The following is a 20152-nucleotide window of genomic DNA, read 5'->3' on the forward strand; positions in this document are numbered from 1 at the left end:
GACAGAACAGACTTCACAACTAGATGGAGAGAAGAGGCCAAACACATCATGGAAGGTAGGAGGTGTGGAGACGTGATTTGTGGGAGAAATGGATAGTGGGTGCTGCTAAGGGGAGGGAGCACTGGTCATGAAGAGAGGCAAGAGAAAGAGAAAGAAATAGGAAAACACAGGGGATCATACAAAGAAAACAATTCCCCAAAACCATTGCCTGGGAAAAGGAGTGGGGCTGATAGTCCTGAGTTTTTAAATTCAGCAAGGCTCAATGGCTGGAATTTTAGAGGTCCTGGCATGACTTGTATGGAGGCTTGAAAGTGCTACAGTGATCCTATGAAGAAGGAGAGCATATGGCCCGGGAACAGAAGGCAAAATCTGAGGATCCCCTTGGACACACAGAGAGACACAGTTCCCCCTTCTTGGAGAGCAACTGGGAGAGGTGTCATTTCTTCTCCAGGAACAAAAGAAACAAAACAGATCAACATGGCAGGAGACAGAGTGGGGAGGGGGGTGGGGGGGATGGGAAGAGAAGCAAACCATAAAAAAGACTCTTAACTTTAGAGAACAAATTGAGTGTTGCTGGAGGGGAGGCGGGCAGTGGGATGACCTAAATGGGTTATTATAAGCATTAAGGAGGGCACTTGTTGGGATGAGCATTGGGTGCTGTATGTAAGTGATGAACCACTGATTTCTACACCTGAAACTGACATTACACTATATGTTAACTAACTGGAATTTGGATCCTGTGGTTTCTTTGGATTCTGTGTCTTCCTCTCTCTTTGCCCCTCCCCGCCTCTAAAAAACAAATAATAAAACATTAAAAACATTTTTTTAAGTTGAAAGAAAATCTAAATATCAAAACAAGACAAACAAATGTAAGAAATGGAGAACCTGAACAGGCTTCTATCCATAAATAAACTGAATTTGCAGTTGAAAATCTATCTATAGTCTCCAACCCAGATAGCTCCACTGGTAAATTATGCCAAACATTAAAAGAATAAATAATACCAATGTTATACAAAATCTCCCACATATTTTAGCACACTTCCAGACTCCTTCTAAGAAGATACTATTACCTTGATACAAGCCAGACAAATAAATAACACAAGAAAAATACACATCAATTTGTATCCCTCAAACTGAATCCAATGTTATATAAAAAAGAATAACAGGGCACCTGGGTAGCGCAGATGCTTATGCATCCAACTCTTGGTTTCAGCTTAGGTCATGATCTCATGCTTCCTGAGTTTGAGCTCCCTGTGGAGCTCTGTGCTGGCAGTGAGGAGCCTCCTTGGGATTCCTTCTCTCTCTCTCTCTCTCTCTCTCTCTCTCTCTCTCTCCCTCTCTCTCCCCCTCCCCTGCTCACGCTTTCTTTCTCTCTCAAAATAAATAAACTAAAAAAAAAAAAAAAAAAAAAGAGTAACATATCATGACCAAATGTGATTTATCCAGGGAACACAAGGTTCAATCAATATTTTACCATAGTAGACTGGATATTTAAAAGATCAGCTCAACATATTCAAGAAAACCATTTAACAAAATCACCATAATGTTAACTTCTTCTAATTCCTAACTTGCCGTACTTTTCATTCTTTATCAGTTTCATTTTCTTTCTTTCTGTTCCCTTAGTCACTGAAATTATCTGTATGATCCACAAATTCCTTTTGGACATCCACTTTTTCTCTATATGTTCCTTAGATTGACTGATTCACTCTCTTTCCTTCAAATTGCCTTTTTAGATGTTCAACTCAAATTATAAGGATGCAGACTCATCTAGATCCTTGGTTTAGCTCTAAGGACTTGCCATTTCTGGCCTAAACTGTGGAAAATCCCCTTGTTCATCCACAAAGACCTCAAATTCAACAAATCTTCAACCCAACTGATTATCTCCCAACTATTATACAAATCTGCCTCTCCTAAAATTGGTGGCACTATCATCTCAGTTGCCTAGTCACTTTAACAATTTAACAAGCTTCATAGCAAATTAGTCAGTGCACCTATTTGGCTCCCTATATATTGTAAGGGTAAATACAAATTTATGAAACAAAACATCAATTTTCCCTGGCACCACACATGAAAGGAAGTACCCCCCCCCCCCCCCCCCCCCCCCCCCCCCCCCCCCCCCCCCCCCCCCCCCCCCCCCCCCCCCCCCCCCCCCCCCACACCCTTTTCTTAGATTATTTCCTTTAGAAAACGTGGAATTGTTAATCCTTTCTGTCTCTTTGGGACGTATGTAATTCTTTTTGAAAACTAAATAAAATTTGTCACCTTTACACTCCAGGAATATTTTCCCTAAGGACTTTGTAGGCATCTGTCTATTACAAACATAAACATTAAGGAAGATAGCTTCCTATCTTCCTGGCTCCTTGGGAGTTTAACCTTGATGTCTAGTTCCAAGCTGCAACTTCCTGGTTATCCTAAAGACATTGAAAGTTTTATTTGTATTTTGGATAAAGACAGTTAACATGTGTGACATGGACCTTATCTGCCTGGTTATATAAAAGGGTGAGATTTCGTTCTATCTTTACAATCCCTTTAGCCCAACACAGTCAGGTCTAACACTTATTCAATAATAAAATTGTTTTGTTCCTTTCTACATTTGTGAAGAGGATTTTTAGTGGATTGACAGAGATACTATTTTTAATTTTAATTTTAATTTTTTTTAAATATTTTTATTTATTTTTGAGACAGAGCATGAGCAGGGGAGGGGCAGAGAGAGAGGGAGACAGAATCTGAGGCAGGCTCCAGGCTCCGAGCTGTCAGCATAGAGCCTGATGCTGGGCTTGAACTCACAGACCATGAGATCATGACCTGAGCTGAAGTCGGACGCTCAACAGACTGAGCCACCCAGGTGCCCCAACTATTTTTAATTATGTTTCCAAAATACCTCTCATATTTATATTTTTCCCCCTCAGGGTTTAGCTGTGAGGATGTTGACATTTCTGGCCTAAACTATGGAAAACACTTCTAACTGGATTTGCTGTCTCCAGTCCTCATCATTTCTATCTCACCATCTCCAGGACTATTATAAGTTACTTTTCTGAAACAAAATATCATTCATCCACACTTAAAATTTTTGGATTATTTAATATTATTCTTTTTTTTTTTCAACGTTTATTTATTTTTGGGACAGAGAGAGACAGAGCATGAACGGGGGAAGGGCAGAGAGAGAGGGAGACTCAGAATCGGAAACAGGCTCCAGGCTCTGAGCCATCAGCCCAGAGCCTGACACGGGGCTCGAACTCACGGACCGTGAGATCGTGACCTGGCTGAAGTCGGACGCTCAACCGACTGCGCCACCCAGGCGCCCCAATATTATTCTTAGGAGAACATTTACTGGCTCAATACCTGTCATTCCCTCATCCAATTATGGTTCAAATCTCAAATGTGACATCATTTCTGTAGCTACATTTAATATATGTGTAGAAAACAAACTAGCAAGATTCCAGGGGAACATTGTATATTATGCTAACAATGAATTTCTTATGCATATCTGGTTTCCTGTTAGTCTTTGACCTGTTTGAATACATGGATGATATTCTTTGTATTTTGATAACACAGGCATACTGCTTGGCTTATACTATGTATTCAAATATTTATATTTATATATCCAAATATTCACAATTAGTAATTACATTATTAGTAATTATTATATTATCATTAATATAATAACATAATTATATCAATAATAATTGTTAATTAATAAACTTATTACATAAGCATTATTATTTATAAATATTCAAGTATTTTTTTAATGTTTTATTTATTTTGAGAGAGAGCACTAACAGGCAAGGGGCAGAGAGAGAGAGAGAAAGAGAGAATTCCAGGCAAGCTCCACACTCAGCACAGAGCTGGGCTCAGGCCTCAAACTCACTAACCGTGAGATCGTGACTTGAGTCAAAATCAAGAGTTGGGTGCTTAAACGACTGAGCCACCCAGGCGCCCCTTCGAGTATTTTATATACTTATATCAATCCCCCCAAAACCACATGGTTAAGAAGTAAATATTTTAGTAAAATAAATAGACATGTCTATTTTAGAATTACATATTATATTAATTGCTACTGAAACAAATATTTAGAAAGAAGTATGGGAATTAAACTTTTTAAAAAAACCATTTTTATCTATTTTTGTGTTTATGTTTACAAACAGGAAAAGCATTCAGTATTTGAATTTGTCTACAGGTATTGATTTTAAGGTATAAAAGCACAAGTTTCATGAAAGGAAAATTTAAGAATGTCTTGTAAAAACTCTTATGAAAATGAAATTAGGTAATTCTACTTTATTTTTTTTTTTTTTAATTTTTTTTTCAACGTTTATTTATTTTTGGGACAGAGAGAGACAGAGCATGAACGGGGGAGGGGCAGAGAGAGAGGGAGACACAGAATCGGAAACAGGCTCCAGGCTCTGAGCCATCAGCCCAAAGCCCGACGCGGGGCTTGAACTCACGGACCGCGAGATAGTGACCTGGCTGAAGTCGGACGCTTAACCGACTGCGCCACCGAGGCGCCCCTCTACTTTATTTTTAAGAACTTTTACAGAGGCTGTGCCATTTTACATCCTCACCAATAATGTACAAGTGGTCTGATTTCTTCATATCCTCGCTAACACTTATTTCCTCATTTTTGATAGTAGCCATCCTGAGGGATGTGAGAGTGTAGTTCTTTGTGGGTTTTATTTGCATTTCCCTGATGATTAGTGACTTGAGCATCTTTTCATGTGCTTATAGGCCATTTCTGTATCTTACCTGAAGAAATGTCTATTCAAGCCCTTTGGCCATTTCTTAATCAGGTGTTTGTTTTTGTTGTTGAATCTCAGGAGTTCTCTGTATAGTCTAGATATTAATCCCCTATCAGATATATGATTTCCAAATATTTTCTCCCATTTTGGGGGATTGCTTTTTACTCTGTTGATATGCTGAGTAGATATCCAAATAATTGAGAGTGGGATCCAGAAGAGATATCTGTATGCCAATTTCATTGCAGCATTATTCACAGTAGCAAAAAGGTGGAAGCAACCCAAGTGGCCATGACAGATAAACAGGTACACAAATGTGGTATGTACATACAATGGAATATTATTCAGCTTTTAAAAGGAAAGAACTTCTGTAATATGCTACAACAGGAACATAATGAAGCCATTATGCTGAATAAAATAAGCCAGTCATGAAAGAAAAATACTGTATGAGGCCACTTATGTGAAGTAGCTGGAGAGGTCAAACTCCTAGAGACAGAAATGAGAATTGTCATTGTCAGGGTTTAGGGGAGGGGGAAATAGGGACTTGTTTAATGGATATAAAGTTCCTGTTTTGCAAGATACAAAGTTCTGGTGATTGCTGGTGGTAACATTTGCACAACAATGTGAATATGCTTTGTAGCAATAAACTATATATACACTTTAAATATGGTTAAGATGGTAAATTTTTATGTTAGTTGTATTTTGCTACAATGGAAAATAAATTTTGAAGAAGAAACTGAAATTAGCCAAGTCACCAACCTGTATATTAAAACGTGAGATGGAAGTTCTCTCCAGATTAACTCTATTGCCTTTCAAAGTGTGAACTCCATATTGATTGGGGGGAAAAAATGCATTTAGACATTCACTTAGTCTCCTAAACATAGGTTTTTCTAAGGAACAAAGGTGTGCAAAACTGAATACATGTATTTCGTTTTTTGGTCATTTCATAGCTGCAATTCTTTTGCCTCATGCTTAAGTTGTAAATCAATACTAAAATAATAAACACATATTTACATTTGTTTAGTGTTTTATTTGGACTTCTTAGTTTTCTAAGAAACAAACTTATCTATAAAAGAATTGATTTTTCAATATTTTGTGTTTGTGTTCCTTTGCACGTATGTGTTTTGACCTAAGACTTAAAATAGAACTCCGCAGTAGCCACGGTTAAAACAGACAACTGTCTGCTACTAACCATATTGTGAATTTCCATTTTGTTTTTCTTCACTACAGTAATTCAGTCGTTGTGCCAGAAAACTATGACGTGGACTACTGGTAACAGCCAAGCACTTCACCAGCAGATGGTCCATTTCCAGAGGAGAAAACTTCACTTTATGACCCTTACGTAATCCCTAAATGCTTTTCAGATGTTCTCGTTCTGGAAAATAAAACCCAAGCCCACGTGGGCACCAGGGCAGCTTGCCTCTTGCCTCCAGCGCCCAGTGGGCAGGCTCCCGGGGCTGCGGCTGCGCGTGCGGGTCAGCAGAAGGGGCGGGGCGGGAATAAACCACGTGCCCCTCCCCGATCTCCCCGTCGCCCGCGCTGCCCCCCAAGCCCACTGCCCCCCGCCTCGCCCCCACCCCCGCCCTGCCAGCAGGGAGTTCAGGAGCCCCGCGCGCGAGCGGCCGCCATTCCGCAGCCAACCGCCATCACCGTGGCAAGGCCGGCAGGACGCGCAATGCTGCCTGTCCTGCTGATCCTCTCAGGCCTGGGCCGGCTGACCTCCGCCGGCCATCGTGAGTGTAGGACCTGCTCCGTAGAGGGTCACCTGTCGCAGAGCCTGTGGGCGTGGCGGGCTCCAGAAGCTTGCTCCAGAACCCTGTGCCCGGCTGGGGGGAGCCCTGCGTCCTGTCAGAGCCCGCCTAGAGTCAGGATCCTGCGGGGCCGGCTGCTGGGAGGGCTCAGAACAGGAGGGACAGTCTGTTCTGCCTGACCCTGCACTTGGAGGAGGGGGCGAGCAGCTTCTGGGAGGTGGGGCCTCCAGAGCAGCTCTTCTTCACCTATTGGGGCTGAGGTCAGCAAGTCCCAAAGTGTCTCTGGAAGGTGGTAGGGTCACGTCCCATTTCTAGGTAGCCTCTTCTGGAATGCACAAAGTCTGATTCCGTGGTGGGAGCGTGCCTTCGTGTGTGTGTGTGTGTGTGTGTGTGTGTGTGTGTATGAGTTCGTGGAAGTTCAAAGAGTGATGTGAAGTGGCAGGACCAGTGAAGAATAAGGATGCTGGCAGGCACTGGGGAATGCTTACAGGTGTTTTCCTTACTGCAGATCCTGAAACATCACTTCTACAAATTACAGTGCCATGGAAGACTGGAGCAAACACTGATGATGGCAAAGTTTCTTAAATGTATGCAAATAAGAAATCATTCTTTGTATTTTCTGGGTATTTTATTTTTGGGGCTACATGAGATCAGTAGTCCAGATCAATTCACACATAATCATTTACAAAATTATTTGTATTCATATTTACTTTGTTAAAGAGCTCCAATAATTGAATGAGAGCAAGTGTTTTGGTATTTAATTTTTAGTATTTCCCAAGTGATATATAAGCATAATTGTGGCTCACAAAGGGGCTGTACATTTTACTGGACCTTTCAGCTATAAAATAATATGTAATTTAAATATTCTTATACAAGTGGGATCATACAAATACATTTGATTATTGTGGTAGCTGTTTCATAAAGTCCCACTGCACTGAATTAGCTACCACTGAATCATTGCTTCTAGGGTAAATGTGTATATATTACATATATATGATCATAAATTTTAAAAACAACCCATCCTGAGAGATTCTATTTTCTTTAGATTTCAAAGAAGGAAAGGAGGTTCAGAAGTGAAAAATGACTCACATGGGGCTGCTTGATAGGTGCCAGAGTTGAGATTCAAACACGCTCCATTTGGCTCCACAACCTGAGCTTTTTGCGGTACAGTGCACTGCTCCCTACCTTTTTTATCCTCTGCTCCTCTCTGTATGAGAGCTGAAATAATAAGGCAGAGTGTCATCTGTTCAACTTCAGATGAAAATGTGAACCTTGGTGCGACTGATTTGTTTTTTTTTTTTTTTACCTTGAGCATGAATTCAAATGACCAAGAGAGATCTATAAATATTGATTTGGGGTTATAAACCCTAGCAAGTAGGCAAATTTACAAATATGGAATACTTGAGTAATGATTGTTTTGTGACATGATTTTTAAATAAATATAAAATGAATAAGGTTTAAAAGGTAAACTACAAACCAGCTATTTTTTTTTTTTTTTGCAGATTATATGTGTTTAGGTTGAAAGCCTGAGATAGTTTACGTGCAAATTTTTAGTATTAATTAGAAAGGTTAGCAAAAGATATCTGGGCACTGAAACAGAGAAGTATGTAAAATACTGGTGAAAAAGTTGAAATGTGTTAAAGGGAGTGATGCTTCCAAATCTCCATCAGTTAGTAGCTATGTATCAAAATAAAGCTAACATCTCTCTTTAGTTCCCTGATTATAAAATGAGCAAAGTAGAACCATGCCTACCCTATCAGTATATTGTGAGTCTTTAATGCTTAGCTATAATGCAAAGAACTTATTTTTTATATATTTCTGTTATAACCAGTAAGGTGCAGGTGTATTACATTGTTGAAACGCAGATTTTAGTCTTGAGTAATGATACATGGTGAAACCATTATATGATATCCAGAATGTAGAAGGAAAACTATACATTTTTATTCTCAAACAATAGGATAAAGGAAGGATACTAAAATATGTTATTGGTTTGTTTCCTATAGAGTTAGTAGCAGATGTAGCTATGAAATGCATCATGGAGTTTGGTAAACAAAAGCAACCAATGCAGCACACCACAGTAATAGAATAAAGGAAAAGAACCACGTGATCATGTCAAAAAAGCATTTGACAAAATGCACACCAATTCATGACAAAAACAATATGTAGGTACAGAAGGAAACTACCTTAAAATAATAAAAGACATATGAAAACCTGTAGCTAACATCATTCTCAAAAGTAAGAGACTGAAATCCTCTAAAATCAGGAAGGAGGCAAAGATGCCCATTTTGCCACTTCTTTCCAATAAAGTACTGGAAGTTCTAGACAGAATAGGCAAAAAAAGAAATGAGACATCCAAATTACAAAGAAAAATTTTCTCTGTCCAAAGATAATACCATCTTATACATACAAATCCTAAAGATGCCCCCCAAAATTGTTAGACCTAATAAATTTCAGCAAAAAAAAATCTCAGCAAAATTTCAGCAGGATACAAAATCAACACCCAACACATCAGCTACATTTCTATATACATAACAATGACAAATCCAAAAAGAAAACAGTTCTATTTATAATAGCATCAAAAATAATGAAATACTTATGTATAAACAACCAAAGAGGTCAAAGAAGATTAATTAAAACTATAAGACATTGCTTAAAGAAGTTAAGATTAGACATCCTTGTTCATGGATTGATTGACAAGATGCAAATACTACCCACAGAAGTCTACAGATTCAATGGAATTTCTATCAAAATCAAAGTGATATTTTTGGAGAAATAGGAAAACATATCCTAAAATTCATGTGGAATTTCAGTGGATCCCAAATAGCCAAAAAAATCTTGAAAAAAGATGGGAAAAGTTGGAGAACTCACACTTCTGATTTCAAAACTATTTACAAATCCACAAAAATAAAAATAGTATTGACAGACATGTGGACGAATGGATGAAAATAGAGTATAGGTATAAACTCTCACATATATGATCAAATTATTGAGAAAGTGGCAAGACCATTCAATGAGGAAAGGACAATCTTTTTTTCTTTAATATGAAATTTATTATCAAATTGGTTTCCATACAACACCCAGTGCTCATTCCAACAGGTGCCCTCCTCAATACCCATCACCCACCCTCCCCTCCCTTCCACCCCCATCAACCCTCAATTTATTCTCAGTTTTTAAGAGTCTCTTATGGTTTGCCTCCCTCCCTCTCTTTTTTTTCCCCTTCCCATCCTCCACGGTGTTCTGTTAAGTTTCTCAGGATCCACTTTAAGAGTGAAAACATATGGTATCTGTCTTTCTCTGTATGACATTTCACTTAGCATAATCCTTTCTAGTTCCATCCATATTGCTACAAAAGGCCATATTTCATTCTTTCTCATTGCCAAGTAGTATTCCGTTGTGTATATAAACCACAATTTCTTTATCCCTTCATCAGTTGATGGACATTTAGGCTCTTTTCATACTTTGGCTATTGTTGAAAGTGCTGCTATAAACATTGGGGTTCAAGCGCCCCTATGCATCAGCACTCCTGTATCCCTTGGGTAAATTCCTAGCAGTGCTATTGCTGGGTCATAGGGTAGATCTATTTTTAATTTTTTGAGGAACCTCCACACTGTTTTCCAGAGTGGCTGCACCAATTTGCATTCCCACCAACAGTGCAAGAGGGTTCCTGTTTCTTCACATCCTCTCCAGCATCTATATTCTCCTGATTTGTTCATTTTAGCCACTCTGACTGGAGTGACATGGTATCTCAGTGAGGTTTTGATTTGTATTTCCCTGTTGAGGACTGACATTGAGCATATTTTCATGTGTCTTTTGGCCATCTGGATGTCTTTAGAAAAGTGTCTAGTTTGGGCACCTGGGTGGCTCAGTCTGTTAAGCATCGGACTTCAGCCCAGGTCAGGATCTCATGGCTAGTGAGTTCAAGCCCCGCATCAGGCTTGTGCTAACAGCTTTGAGCCTAGAGCCTGCTTTGAATTCTGTGTCTCCATCTGTCTCTGCCCCTTCCCTGCTCATGCTCTGTCTCTCTCTAAGAAGTAAATAAACATTAAAAAAAATTTTTTTAAGTGTCTATTCATTATCTTCCACTCATTTCCTCACTGGATTATTTATTTTTTGGGGTGTGGAGTTTGGTGAGTTCTTTACAGATTTTGGATACTAGCCCTTTATTCGATATGTCATTTGCAAATATCTTTTCCCATTCCATCAGTTGTCTTTTAGTTTTGTTGATTGTTTCCTTTGCAATGCAGAAGATTTTTATCTTGATAAGGTCCCAATAGTTCATTTTTGCTTTTAATTCCCTTGCTTTTGGAGATGTGTTGAGTAAGAAATTGGTGAGGTTGAGGTCAAAGAGGTTTTTTCTTGCTTTCTCCTCTAGGGTTTTGATGGTTTCCTGTCTCACTTTCAAGTCCTTCATCCATTTTGAGTTTATTTTGGTGAATGGTGTAAGAAAGTGGTCTAGTTTCAACCTTCTGCATGTTGCTGTCTAGTTCTTCCAGCACCATTTGGTAAAGAGACTGTCTTTTGTACCATTGGATATTCTTTCCTGCTTTGTCAAAGATTAGTTGGCCATACTTTTGTGAGTCCAACTCTGGAGTCTCTAGTCTAATGCATTGGTCTATGTGTCTGTTTTTGTGCCAATACCATGCTGTCTTGATGATTACAGCTTTATAGTAGAGGCTAAAGTCTGGGATTGTGATGCCTCCTGTTTTGGTCTTCTTCTTGAATATTACTTAAGCTATTCGGGATCTTTTGTGGTTCCATACAAATCCTAGGATTGCTTGTTCTAGCTTCAAGAAGAATGCTGGTGTAATTTTGATTGGGACTGCGGTGAATGTGTAGATTGCTTTGGGTAGTATTGACATTTTGACAATATTTATTCTTCCAATCCATGAGCATGAAATGTTTTTCCATTTCTTTGTATCTTCTTCAATTTCCTTCATAAGCTTTCTACAGTTTTCAGCATACAGATCTTTTACACCTTTGGTTGGGTTTATTACTAGGTATTTTATGATTCTTGATGCAATTGTGAATGGGATCAGTTTCTTTATTTGTCTTTCTTTTGCTTCATTATTAGTGTATAAGAATGCAACTGATTTCTGTACATTGATTTTGTATCCTGCAACTTTGCTGAATTCATGTATCAGTTCTAGCAGACTTTTGGTGGAGTCTATCTGGTTTTCCAGGTATAATATCATGTCATCTGCAAAAAGTGAATGGTTGACTTCATCTTTACCAATTTTAATGATTTGATTACCTTTTGTTGTCTGATTGCTAATGCTAGAACTTCCACCCTATGTTAAACAACAGAAGTGAGAGTGGACATCCCTGTCGTGTTCCTGATCTCAGGGGGAAAGCTCTCAGTTTTTCCCCATTGAGGATGATATTAGCTGTGGGCCTTTCATAAATGGCTCTTATGTTGTTTAAGTATGTTCCTTCTATCCCAACTTTCTCGAAGGTTTTTATTAAGAAAGGATGCTGCATTTTGTCAAATGCCTTTTCTGCATCAATTCACAGGATCATATGGTTCTTTTATTAATGTGATGTATCACATTGATTGATTTGTGAATATTGAACGAGCCCTGCAACCCAGGAATGAATCCCACTTGATCATGGTGAATAATTCTTTTTATATGCTGTTGCATTCAATTTGCTAGTATCTTGTTGAGAATTTTGGCATCCATATTCATCAGGGATATTGGCCTGTAGTTCTCTTTTTTTACTGGGTCTCTGTCTCGCTTGGGAATCAAAGTAATGCTGGCTTCATAGAATGAATCTGGAAATTTCCTTCCCTTTCTATTTTTTGGAAAAGCTTGAGAAGAATAGGTATTATCTCTGCTTTAAATGTCTGGTAGAATTCCCCAGGGAAGCCATCTGGTCCTGGACTCTTATTTGTTGGGAGATTTTTGATGACTGATTCAATTTCTTCGCTGGTTATGGGTCTGTTAAAATTTTCTATATCTTCCCGTTTGAGTTCTTTGGAAGTGTGTGGATGTTTAGGAATTTGTCCATTTCTTCCAGGTTGTCCAGTTTATTGGCATATACTTTTTCTAGTATTCCCTGATAATTCCGTGTATTTCTGACAGATTGGTTGTAATAATTCCTTTTTCATTCATGATTTTATCTGTTTGGGTCATCTCCCTTTTCTTTTTGAGAAGCCTGGCTAGAGGTTTATCAATTTTGTTTATTTTTTCAAAAAATCATTTCTTGGTTTCATTGATCTGCTCTACAGTTTTTTTGTAATATTGTTTACTTCTGCTCTGATCTTTATTATTTCTCCTCTTCTGCTGGGTTTGGGGTGTCTTTGGTGTTCTGCTTCTATTTCCTTTAGGTGTACTGTTAGATTTTTTTATTTGGGATTTTTCTTGTTTCTTGAGATAGGCTGGATTGCAAGGTATTTTCCTCTCAGGACTGCCTTCGCTGCATCCCAAAGCGTTTGGATTGTTGTATTTTCATTTTCATTTATTTCCATATAATTTTTAATTTCTTCTCTAATTTCCTGGTTGACCCATTCATTCTTTAGAAGGGTGTTCTTTAACCTCCATGCCTTTGGAGGTTTTCCAGACTTTTTCCTGTGGTTGATTTCAAGTTTCATAGCATTGTGGTCCAAAAGCATGCATGGTATGATTTCAATTCTTGTACACTTAGGAAGGGCTGTTTTGTGACCCAGTATGTGATCTATCCTGGAGAATGTTCCATGTGCACTGGAGAAGAAAGTATATTCTGTTGCTTTGGGATGCAGAGTTCTAAATATATCTGTCAAGCCCATCTGATCCAATGTATCATTCAGGGCTCTTGTTTCTTTATTGATCCTGTGTCTAGATGATCTATCTATTGTTGTAAGTGGGGCATTAAAGTCCTCTGCAATTACCACATGCTTATCAATAAGGTTGCTTATGTTTGGATTGTTTTATATATTTGGGGGTTCCTGTATTCGGTACTAGACATTTATTATTGCTAGCTCTTCCTGATGGATAGACCGTGTAATTATTATATAATGTCCTTCTTCATCTCTTGTTACAGCCTTTAATTTAAAGTCTAGTGTGTATGATATAAGTATGGTTACTCCAGCTTTCTTTTGACTTCCAGTAGCATGATAGATAGTTCTCCATCCTCTCACTTTCAATCTGAAGGTGTCCTCAGGTCTAAAATGAGTCTCTGGTAGACAGCAAATAGATGGGTCTTGTTTTTTTATCCATTCTGATACCCTATGTCTTTCGGTTGGAGCATTTAGTCCATGTACATTCATGTTATTATTGAAAGATATGGGTTTAGAGTCTTTGTGTTATCTGTAGGTTTCATGCTTGTAGTGATGTGTGTGGTGCTTTGTGGTCCTTGCAACATTTCACTCATAGAGTCCCCTGTAGGATCTCTTGTAGGGCTGGTTTAGTGGTGATGAATTCCTTCAGTTTTTGTTTGTTTGGGAAAACCTTTATCTCTCCTTCTCTTCTGACAGACAGACTTGCTGGATAAAGGATTCTCGGTTGCATATTTTTTTCTGTTCATCACATTGAAGATTTCCTGCCATTCCTTTCTGGCCTGCCAAGTTTCAGTAGATAGGTCTGCTACTACCCTTATGTGTCTACATTTGTAAATAGGGCCCATTTATTCCTAGCTACTTTTAGAATTCTCTCTTTATCCTTGTATTTTGCCTGTTTCACTATGATATGTCATGTAGAAGATTGATTCAAATTACATCTGAAGGGAGTTCTCTGTGCCTCTTGGATTTCAATGCCTGTTTCCTTCCCTAGATCAGGGAAGTTCTCAGCTATGATTTGTTCAAGTACACCTTCAGCCCCTTTCTCTCTCTCTTGTTCTGTTTGATGCATCACTTAGTTCTCTAATTCTCCCCTCATACTCCTGTATTTTTTTTTACCTCTCTTTTTCTCAGCTTCCTCTTTTTCCATAATTTTATCTTCTAATTCACCTATTCTCTCCTCTGCCTCTTTAATCCATGCTGGCCGCCTCCATTTTATTTTGCAACTCATTTATAGCATTTTTTAGTTCCTCATGCCTATTTCTTAGTTCCTTGATCTCTGTAGCAATAGATTCTCTGCTGTCCTCTATGCTTTTTTCAAGCCCAGTGATTAATTTTATGGCTAGTATTCTAAATTCTTGTTCTGCTATATTGCTTAAATCAGTTTTGATCAACTCTTTAGCTGTCGCTACTTCCTGGAGTTTCTTTTGAGGAGAATTCTTCCGTTTCATCATTTTGGATAGTCCCTGAGTTAGCTCTAAACTGCAGGGCACTTCCTCTGTGCTGTCCGGAGAAATTTGTGTTGGTGAGCAGGGCAGCAGTCAGACCCGATGCCTGCCCCCAACCCACTACTGGGGCCACAGTCAGACGGGTGTGTACCTTATCTTTCCCTCTCCCAGGGGCAGGACTCACTGTGGAGTGGTGTGGACCCTGTCTGGGCTGCTTGCACACTGCCAGGCTTGTGGTTCTGCTTTGATGGGATCTGACCAAGGGCGTATTAGATGGGTGGGTCCCCAAGGTTCACAGGGGCGGGAGGGGCAGGCTTAAATAGCACTGGGAGGGAGGCAGGCCGGTTGGAGGGATGGATCTTAAGTTAGATAAGACGAAAACAATCACACAAGCACAGTGTTAGGCCTTTGCATGGTGCAAGCAATTTCGGTGACTGGAACTTGTTCCCTTTGGAATTTCAGCTGGGGGATGGGAGAGGGAAATGGCACTTGCTAGTGCCTTTGTTCCCCGGATGAGCTCTATCCTTCGGGGCTCAACAACTCCCCTTCTCAGCATCCTCTAGTCCTCCCCACTCTCTGAGAGCAGAGCTGTTGACCTTTAACATTCCAGATGTTAAGTCCTGCTGGCTGTCAGAACTCACGAAGGACAATCTTTTCAACATATGGTGCTGGATAAATAAGTATCCATATGCAAACGAATGGAATTATACCCTTGCCTAAAACCACATACAAAAATTAATTCAAAATGATCAAAGAGTTAAACATTAAAAAAAATATAAATGTCTTCTAAGGAAACACAGGACAAAGCTCCACAATGTTGAATTTGGCAATGATTTCTTGGATATAACATCAAAGGCACAGGTAACAAAAGCAAACAAATTGGGCTTCATGAAAATTAAAAACTTTTGTGCATCAAAAGGCACTATAGAGTAACAAGGCAACCTACACAATGGGAGAAAATATGTGGAAATCATATGTTTGCAAATCATACATCTGATAATGAATTAATATCCATAATACATAGAGATGCTCTACAACAAAACAACAAAAAAAACAAATGGCCAATGGAGTTGAAAGAAGTTACTCAACACCAATAATTATTCAAAGAGGGCAAATCAAAACCCATCATAAAATATCACCCTACACTCATTAGGAAGGTTACTTTGCAAAACAAAATAGGTATTGAGAAATGGATGTGGAGAAATTGGAACTCTTGTGTACTGTTGGTGGGAATGTGAAGTGATGCAGCCACTGTGTGAAATACTCAGTAATTAAAAGTATAATTACCATATGTTGCAGCAGTTCCACTTTTGGGTATATAGACAAACGAATTGAAAGCATGGTCTCAAGGAGATATTTGTACACCAACATTCATTGTAGCATTATTCACAATAGCTAAAAGGCAGAAGCAACCCAGAGGCCACTGACAGATGAATGGATAAGCAAAATATGGTATGTACATACAAAAGGAAATTCTGCAATATACAACAACATGGATGAACTTGAGGACATTATGCTAAGTGAAATAAGCCAGTCAGAAAAAGACAAGTATTATATGACTCCACTTTATTTGAGATACTTGGAGTAGTCAAATTCATAGAGATAAGCAGCAGCATAGTGGTTACCAGGGGATGGAAGAAAATACCAGTGAGGAATTATTATTTAATAGGTATAAAGTTTATTTTTGCAAGATGAAAAGTTCTGGAGATTGATGGTGCTGATGGTTGCACAATAAAAATGTACTAATGCCACTAAACTGTATACTTTGTTATGTGTATTTTATACCACTAAAAAAAGGGGAGAAAAAAATAACCATAGAATACAAAACATATAGGGATATCTTTACACCAGTCATTCACTGTAAATTAGATTTTTCACTTTCAAAAATACAACCATGAATTTATCAGAATGAATATTTACATTTTATATGAGCATAAAAATACTACTTATAGAAAAAAACTACTCTTTTCATCAAAAAGAATACAATGGACCAAAAATTAAGAATTAAAAAAATGAAAATATAAAAGCTGGTACAGCAATACCAATATCAGGATAGAATTCAAATAAACTTTTCAAAAGAAAAAAAGAGCATTCATTATTAATATTGGGATCATAACATTATAGAACACATTTCTAAATGTCATACTGAATTCTGCGGGATTAAAATCTTTATCCTTGAGGTTGGGAATGTGTTAAGTATGCCTTCATTCCTTGTTAAGATATTGTCATAAGTTAGGGCACCTGGGTGACTCAATGGGTTAAGCAACAGACTCTTGATTTTGGCTCAGGTCATGAGACTGAGCAGCCTGGGCTTCAAAGTTGGTGTGGAGCCTTCTTAAGATTCTCTCCCTCTCCTTCCCTTCCTTCACTTATGCACACATGCATGTTTGTTCTCTCTCTCTCTCAAAAAAAAAAAAATATTGTCATAAGGCAAGAAAAGGAAAATATAAAATGGGTGAAGGAACATTTAATCCATTTAGTTATGTGATTACTGATAAAGATTTTGACTTTAGTTTTGTGTATGATGTAAGAAAGTGGTTTAGTTTCATTGTTTTGCATGCAGCTGTCCACTTATCCTGACACTGTTAGTTGAAGAGACTCTCTTATCACCATTGCATATTCTTGCCTCCTTTGTAAAAGATTGACCATGAACGTGGGGGCTTTCTTTCTGGGCTTCCCATTCTGTTTCATTGATCTGTGTCTATTCCTGTACCAGTACCAAACTGTTTTAATTGCTACCACTTTCTAGTGTATCTTGAAATCTGGGTTATAATGCCTCCAGCTTTGCTCTTGCTTTCAAGATTGCTTTGGCTATTCAGAGACTTTTGTGGTTCCGTTGAAATTTTAGGATTATTTGTTATACTTCTGTAAAAAATGCTATTGGTATTTTGATACAGATGGCATTAAATGTGTAGATTGCTTTGAATAGATAGTATAGACATTTTAACAATATTTGTTCTTTCAATCAATTAGCATGAAATGTCTTTCCATTTGTTTGTGTCAACTTCAATTTTTCATCAATGTTTCATAGTTTTCAGAGTATAGGTATTTCACCTTTTTAAGTTTATTCCTACATATTTTATTATTCTTGGTACAATTATAAATGGGATTGCTTTCTTAATTTTTCTTTCTGCTGCATTATTAGTATATAGAAGGGCAGCTGATTTCTGTACATTGATTTTGTATACTATGACATTTCTAAATTTCTTTTTTTGTTTTAGTAGGTCTTTTGGTAGAGTGTTTAAGATTTTCTCTATACAATATCATATCATCTGCAAATAGTGGAAGTTTTACTTCTTCCTTACCAATTTGGATGCCTTTTATTCCTTTTTCTTATCTGATTGATGCTGCTAGGACTTCCAGTTCTCTAACATAATTTTTAACAACATCTTTCGAGATATGTCTCCTGAGGTAAGGGCTACAAAAGCAAAAATAAACTATTGGGACTACATCAAAATAAAAAGCTTCTGCACAGCAAAAAAAAACAATCAACAAAACTAGAAGGCAACCTACTAAACAGAAGATATTTGCAAATGGCATATCTGATAAAGGGTTAGTATCCAAAATATGTAAAGGAATTATACAATTCAACACACAAAAAACAAATAATCCAATTAAAAATGGGCATAAGCTGTGGACATTTCTCTAAAAAGATTCAGATGGCCAACAGACACATGAAAAGATGCTCAACATCACTCATCATCAGGGAAATACAAATCAAAACTACAATTAAATATAACCTCACACCTGTAATAATGGCAAAAAAATTAAAATTTAAAATTTAAAAAAAAAAAAACAAGAAAAACCTGTTGGTGAGGACGTGAATAAAAGGGAACCCTCTTGAACTTTGGTGGGAATGCAAACTGGTGCAGTCACTGTGGAAGACGATACAGTGATTCCCAAAAAAATTTAAAATAAAACTATTCTATGATCCAGTAATTACACTATTGGGTATTTATCCAAAGAAAGTGAAAACAGTAATTCAAAGGTAATATGCACCCTTATGTTTATTGCAGCACTATTGACAATAGCCAAATTATGGAAGCAACTCCAGTGTCTTTGATGGATGAATAAAGAACATGTCATTAGATTAGATATAGATACAGATATAGATATAGATATAGATGGTATATAGATATAGGTATAGATATAGAATGGAATATTATTCAGTCATAAAAAGAATGAAATCTTGCTATTTGAAAATAAGCCAGGAAGAGAAAGACAAATACCTTATGATTTCAGCCATTTGGAATTTAAGAAACAACATAAACAAAGGAAAGAAAAAAAATTGGAGAGACAAACCAAAACAGATTCAACTATAGAGAACAAACGGATGGTTACCAGAGGGAAGGTGAGTGGTATGATGGGTGAAATAGGTGAAGAGGATTAAGAGTACACTGATTTTTATGAGCACTGAGTAATATATAGAATTATTGAATCACTGTACTGTAGACTGAAATTAATATAACACTCTATATCAACTACACTGGAATTTTAAAAAATCAATAGACATACATGACACATCATTACCACCAAAAGGTGGTGAATTATCTTCTAATTAACCTATTCTCCCCTCTGCCTCTTCAACCCCTGCTGTGGCCATCTCCATTTTATTTTGTACCTCATTTATAGCATTTTTTAATTCATCGTGACTATTTTTTACTCCCTTGATCTCTGTAGCAAGGGATTCTCTGCTGTCCTCTATGCTTTTTTCAAGCCCAGTGATGAATTTTATAACTATTATTCTAAATTCTTGTTCAGTTATATTGCTTAAGTCGGTTTTGATCAAGTCGTTAGCTGTTGCTACTCTCTGGAATTTCTTTTAAGGAGAATTCTTCCGTTTCATCATTTTGGCTAGTTTTCTGTCCCTTTTGCATTTTAAAAGCTTGGTGTGTGCTCTACACCTGCAAGCACTGCTATATTAAAGGGGGGTCAGAACCTGGCCCCTCAGGAGGTGTTTTGTTTGTTTGGTTTTTTGTTTGTTTTGTTTTTGTTTTTGTTTTTTGGGTTTTTTTTTTTTTGGAGATTGTTACTTGCTCTCTGTTGTTGTGGCTTTGGTTATTTTATTACCCTACTCGTAGTGATATTTTGGACCTTCCACCAGGTGTGCTTTGATTTGTTCCTTGGAGTAGCCCCATCTTTTCTCCGGTTTTCCCATTTTCTTCCTGGTAGATTCAGTCTCTTTTCCTCCCAGACCCTGGGGTTCAAAGTCCTTTGGCTTCAGCACTTCTTTGTTTGAGAGATGCAGGAGGTATGGATCCCCCTACTTCTCCACCATGTTGGCCCCGACCCATTCCTATTATCTTCAACAAATAGGTATTTATTTTAAGCTGTTAAATTTTGGGCTGGTTTGTTATGCATCAAAAACAAACTGATAAAATCTTATATCCAACAACCTACCTAAATTCACTTATTTAATGATTTCTAAAAATGTATCTGTAGATTCAGATTTTTTATATGGAAATTCATAAA

The 20152-nt window shown here is 37.8% G+C and overlaps 1 protein-coding gene and 1 long non-coding RNA gene across 2 annotated transcripts in view; both read left to right on the top strand.

Moving 5' to 3' along the window:
• ADAM18 (ADAM metallopeptidase domain 18) overlaps nt 1–6141 on the top strand; it is a 164963-nt gene extending 158822 nt beyond the window's left edge. Inside the window, exon 20 of the mRNA XM_043563577.1 lies at nt 5961–6141. Coding sequence (XP_043419512.1) covers nt 5961–6006 — 46 coding nt within the window. The 3' untranslated portion in view covers nt 6007–6141. The remainder of the gene's footprint in view (nt 1–5960) is intronic.
• Nucleotides 6142–6348: 207 nt separating this feature from the next.
• LOC122467684 lies at nt 6349–7222 on the top strand. Its single transcript, XR_006293044.1, has 2 exons — nt 6349–6463; nt 6990–7222. It is a non-coding gene; the product is annotated as an uncharacterized LOC122467684 (long non-coding RNA).
• The last annotated feature ends 12930 nt before the right edge of the window (nt 7223–20152 follow it).

This window comes from Prionailurus bengalensis, chromosome B1 (assembly GCF_016509475.1).
Source record: "Prionailurus bengalensis isolate Pbe53 chromosome B1, Fcat_Pben_1.1_paternal_pri, whole genome shotgun sequence".
NCBI classification, from domain to species: Eukaryota; Metazoa; Chordata; class Mammalia; order Carnivora; family Felidae; genus Prionailurus; species Prionailurus bengalensis.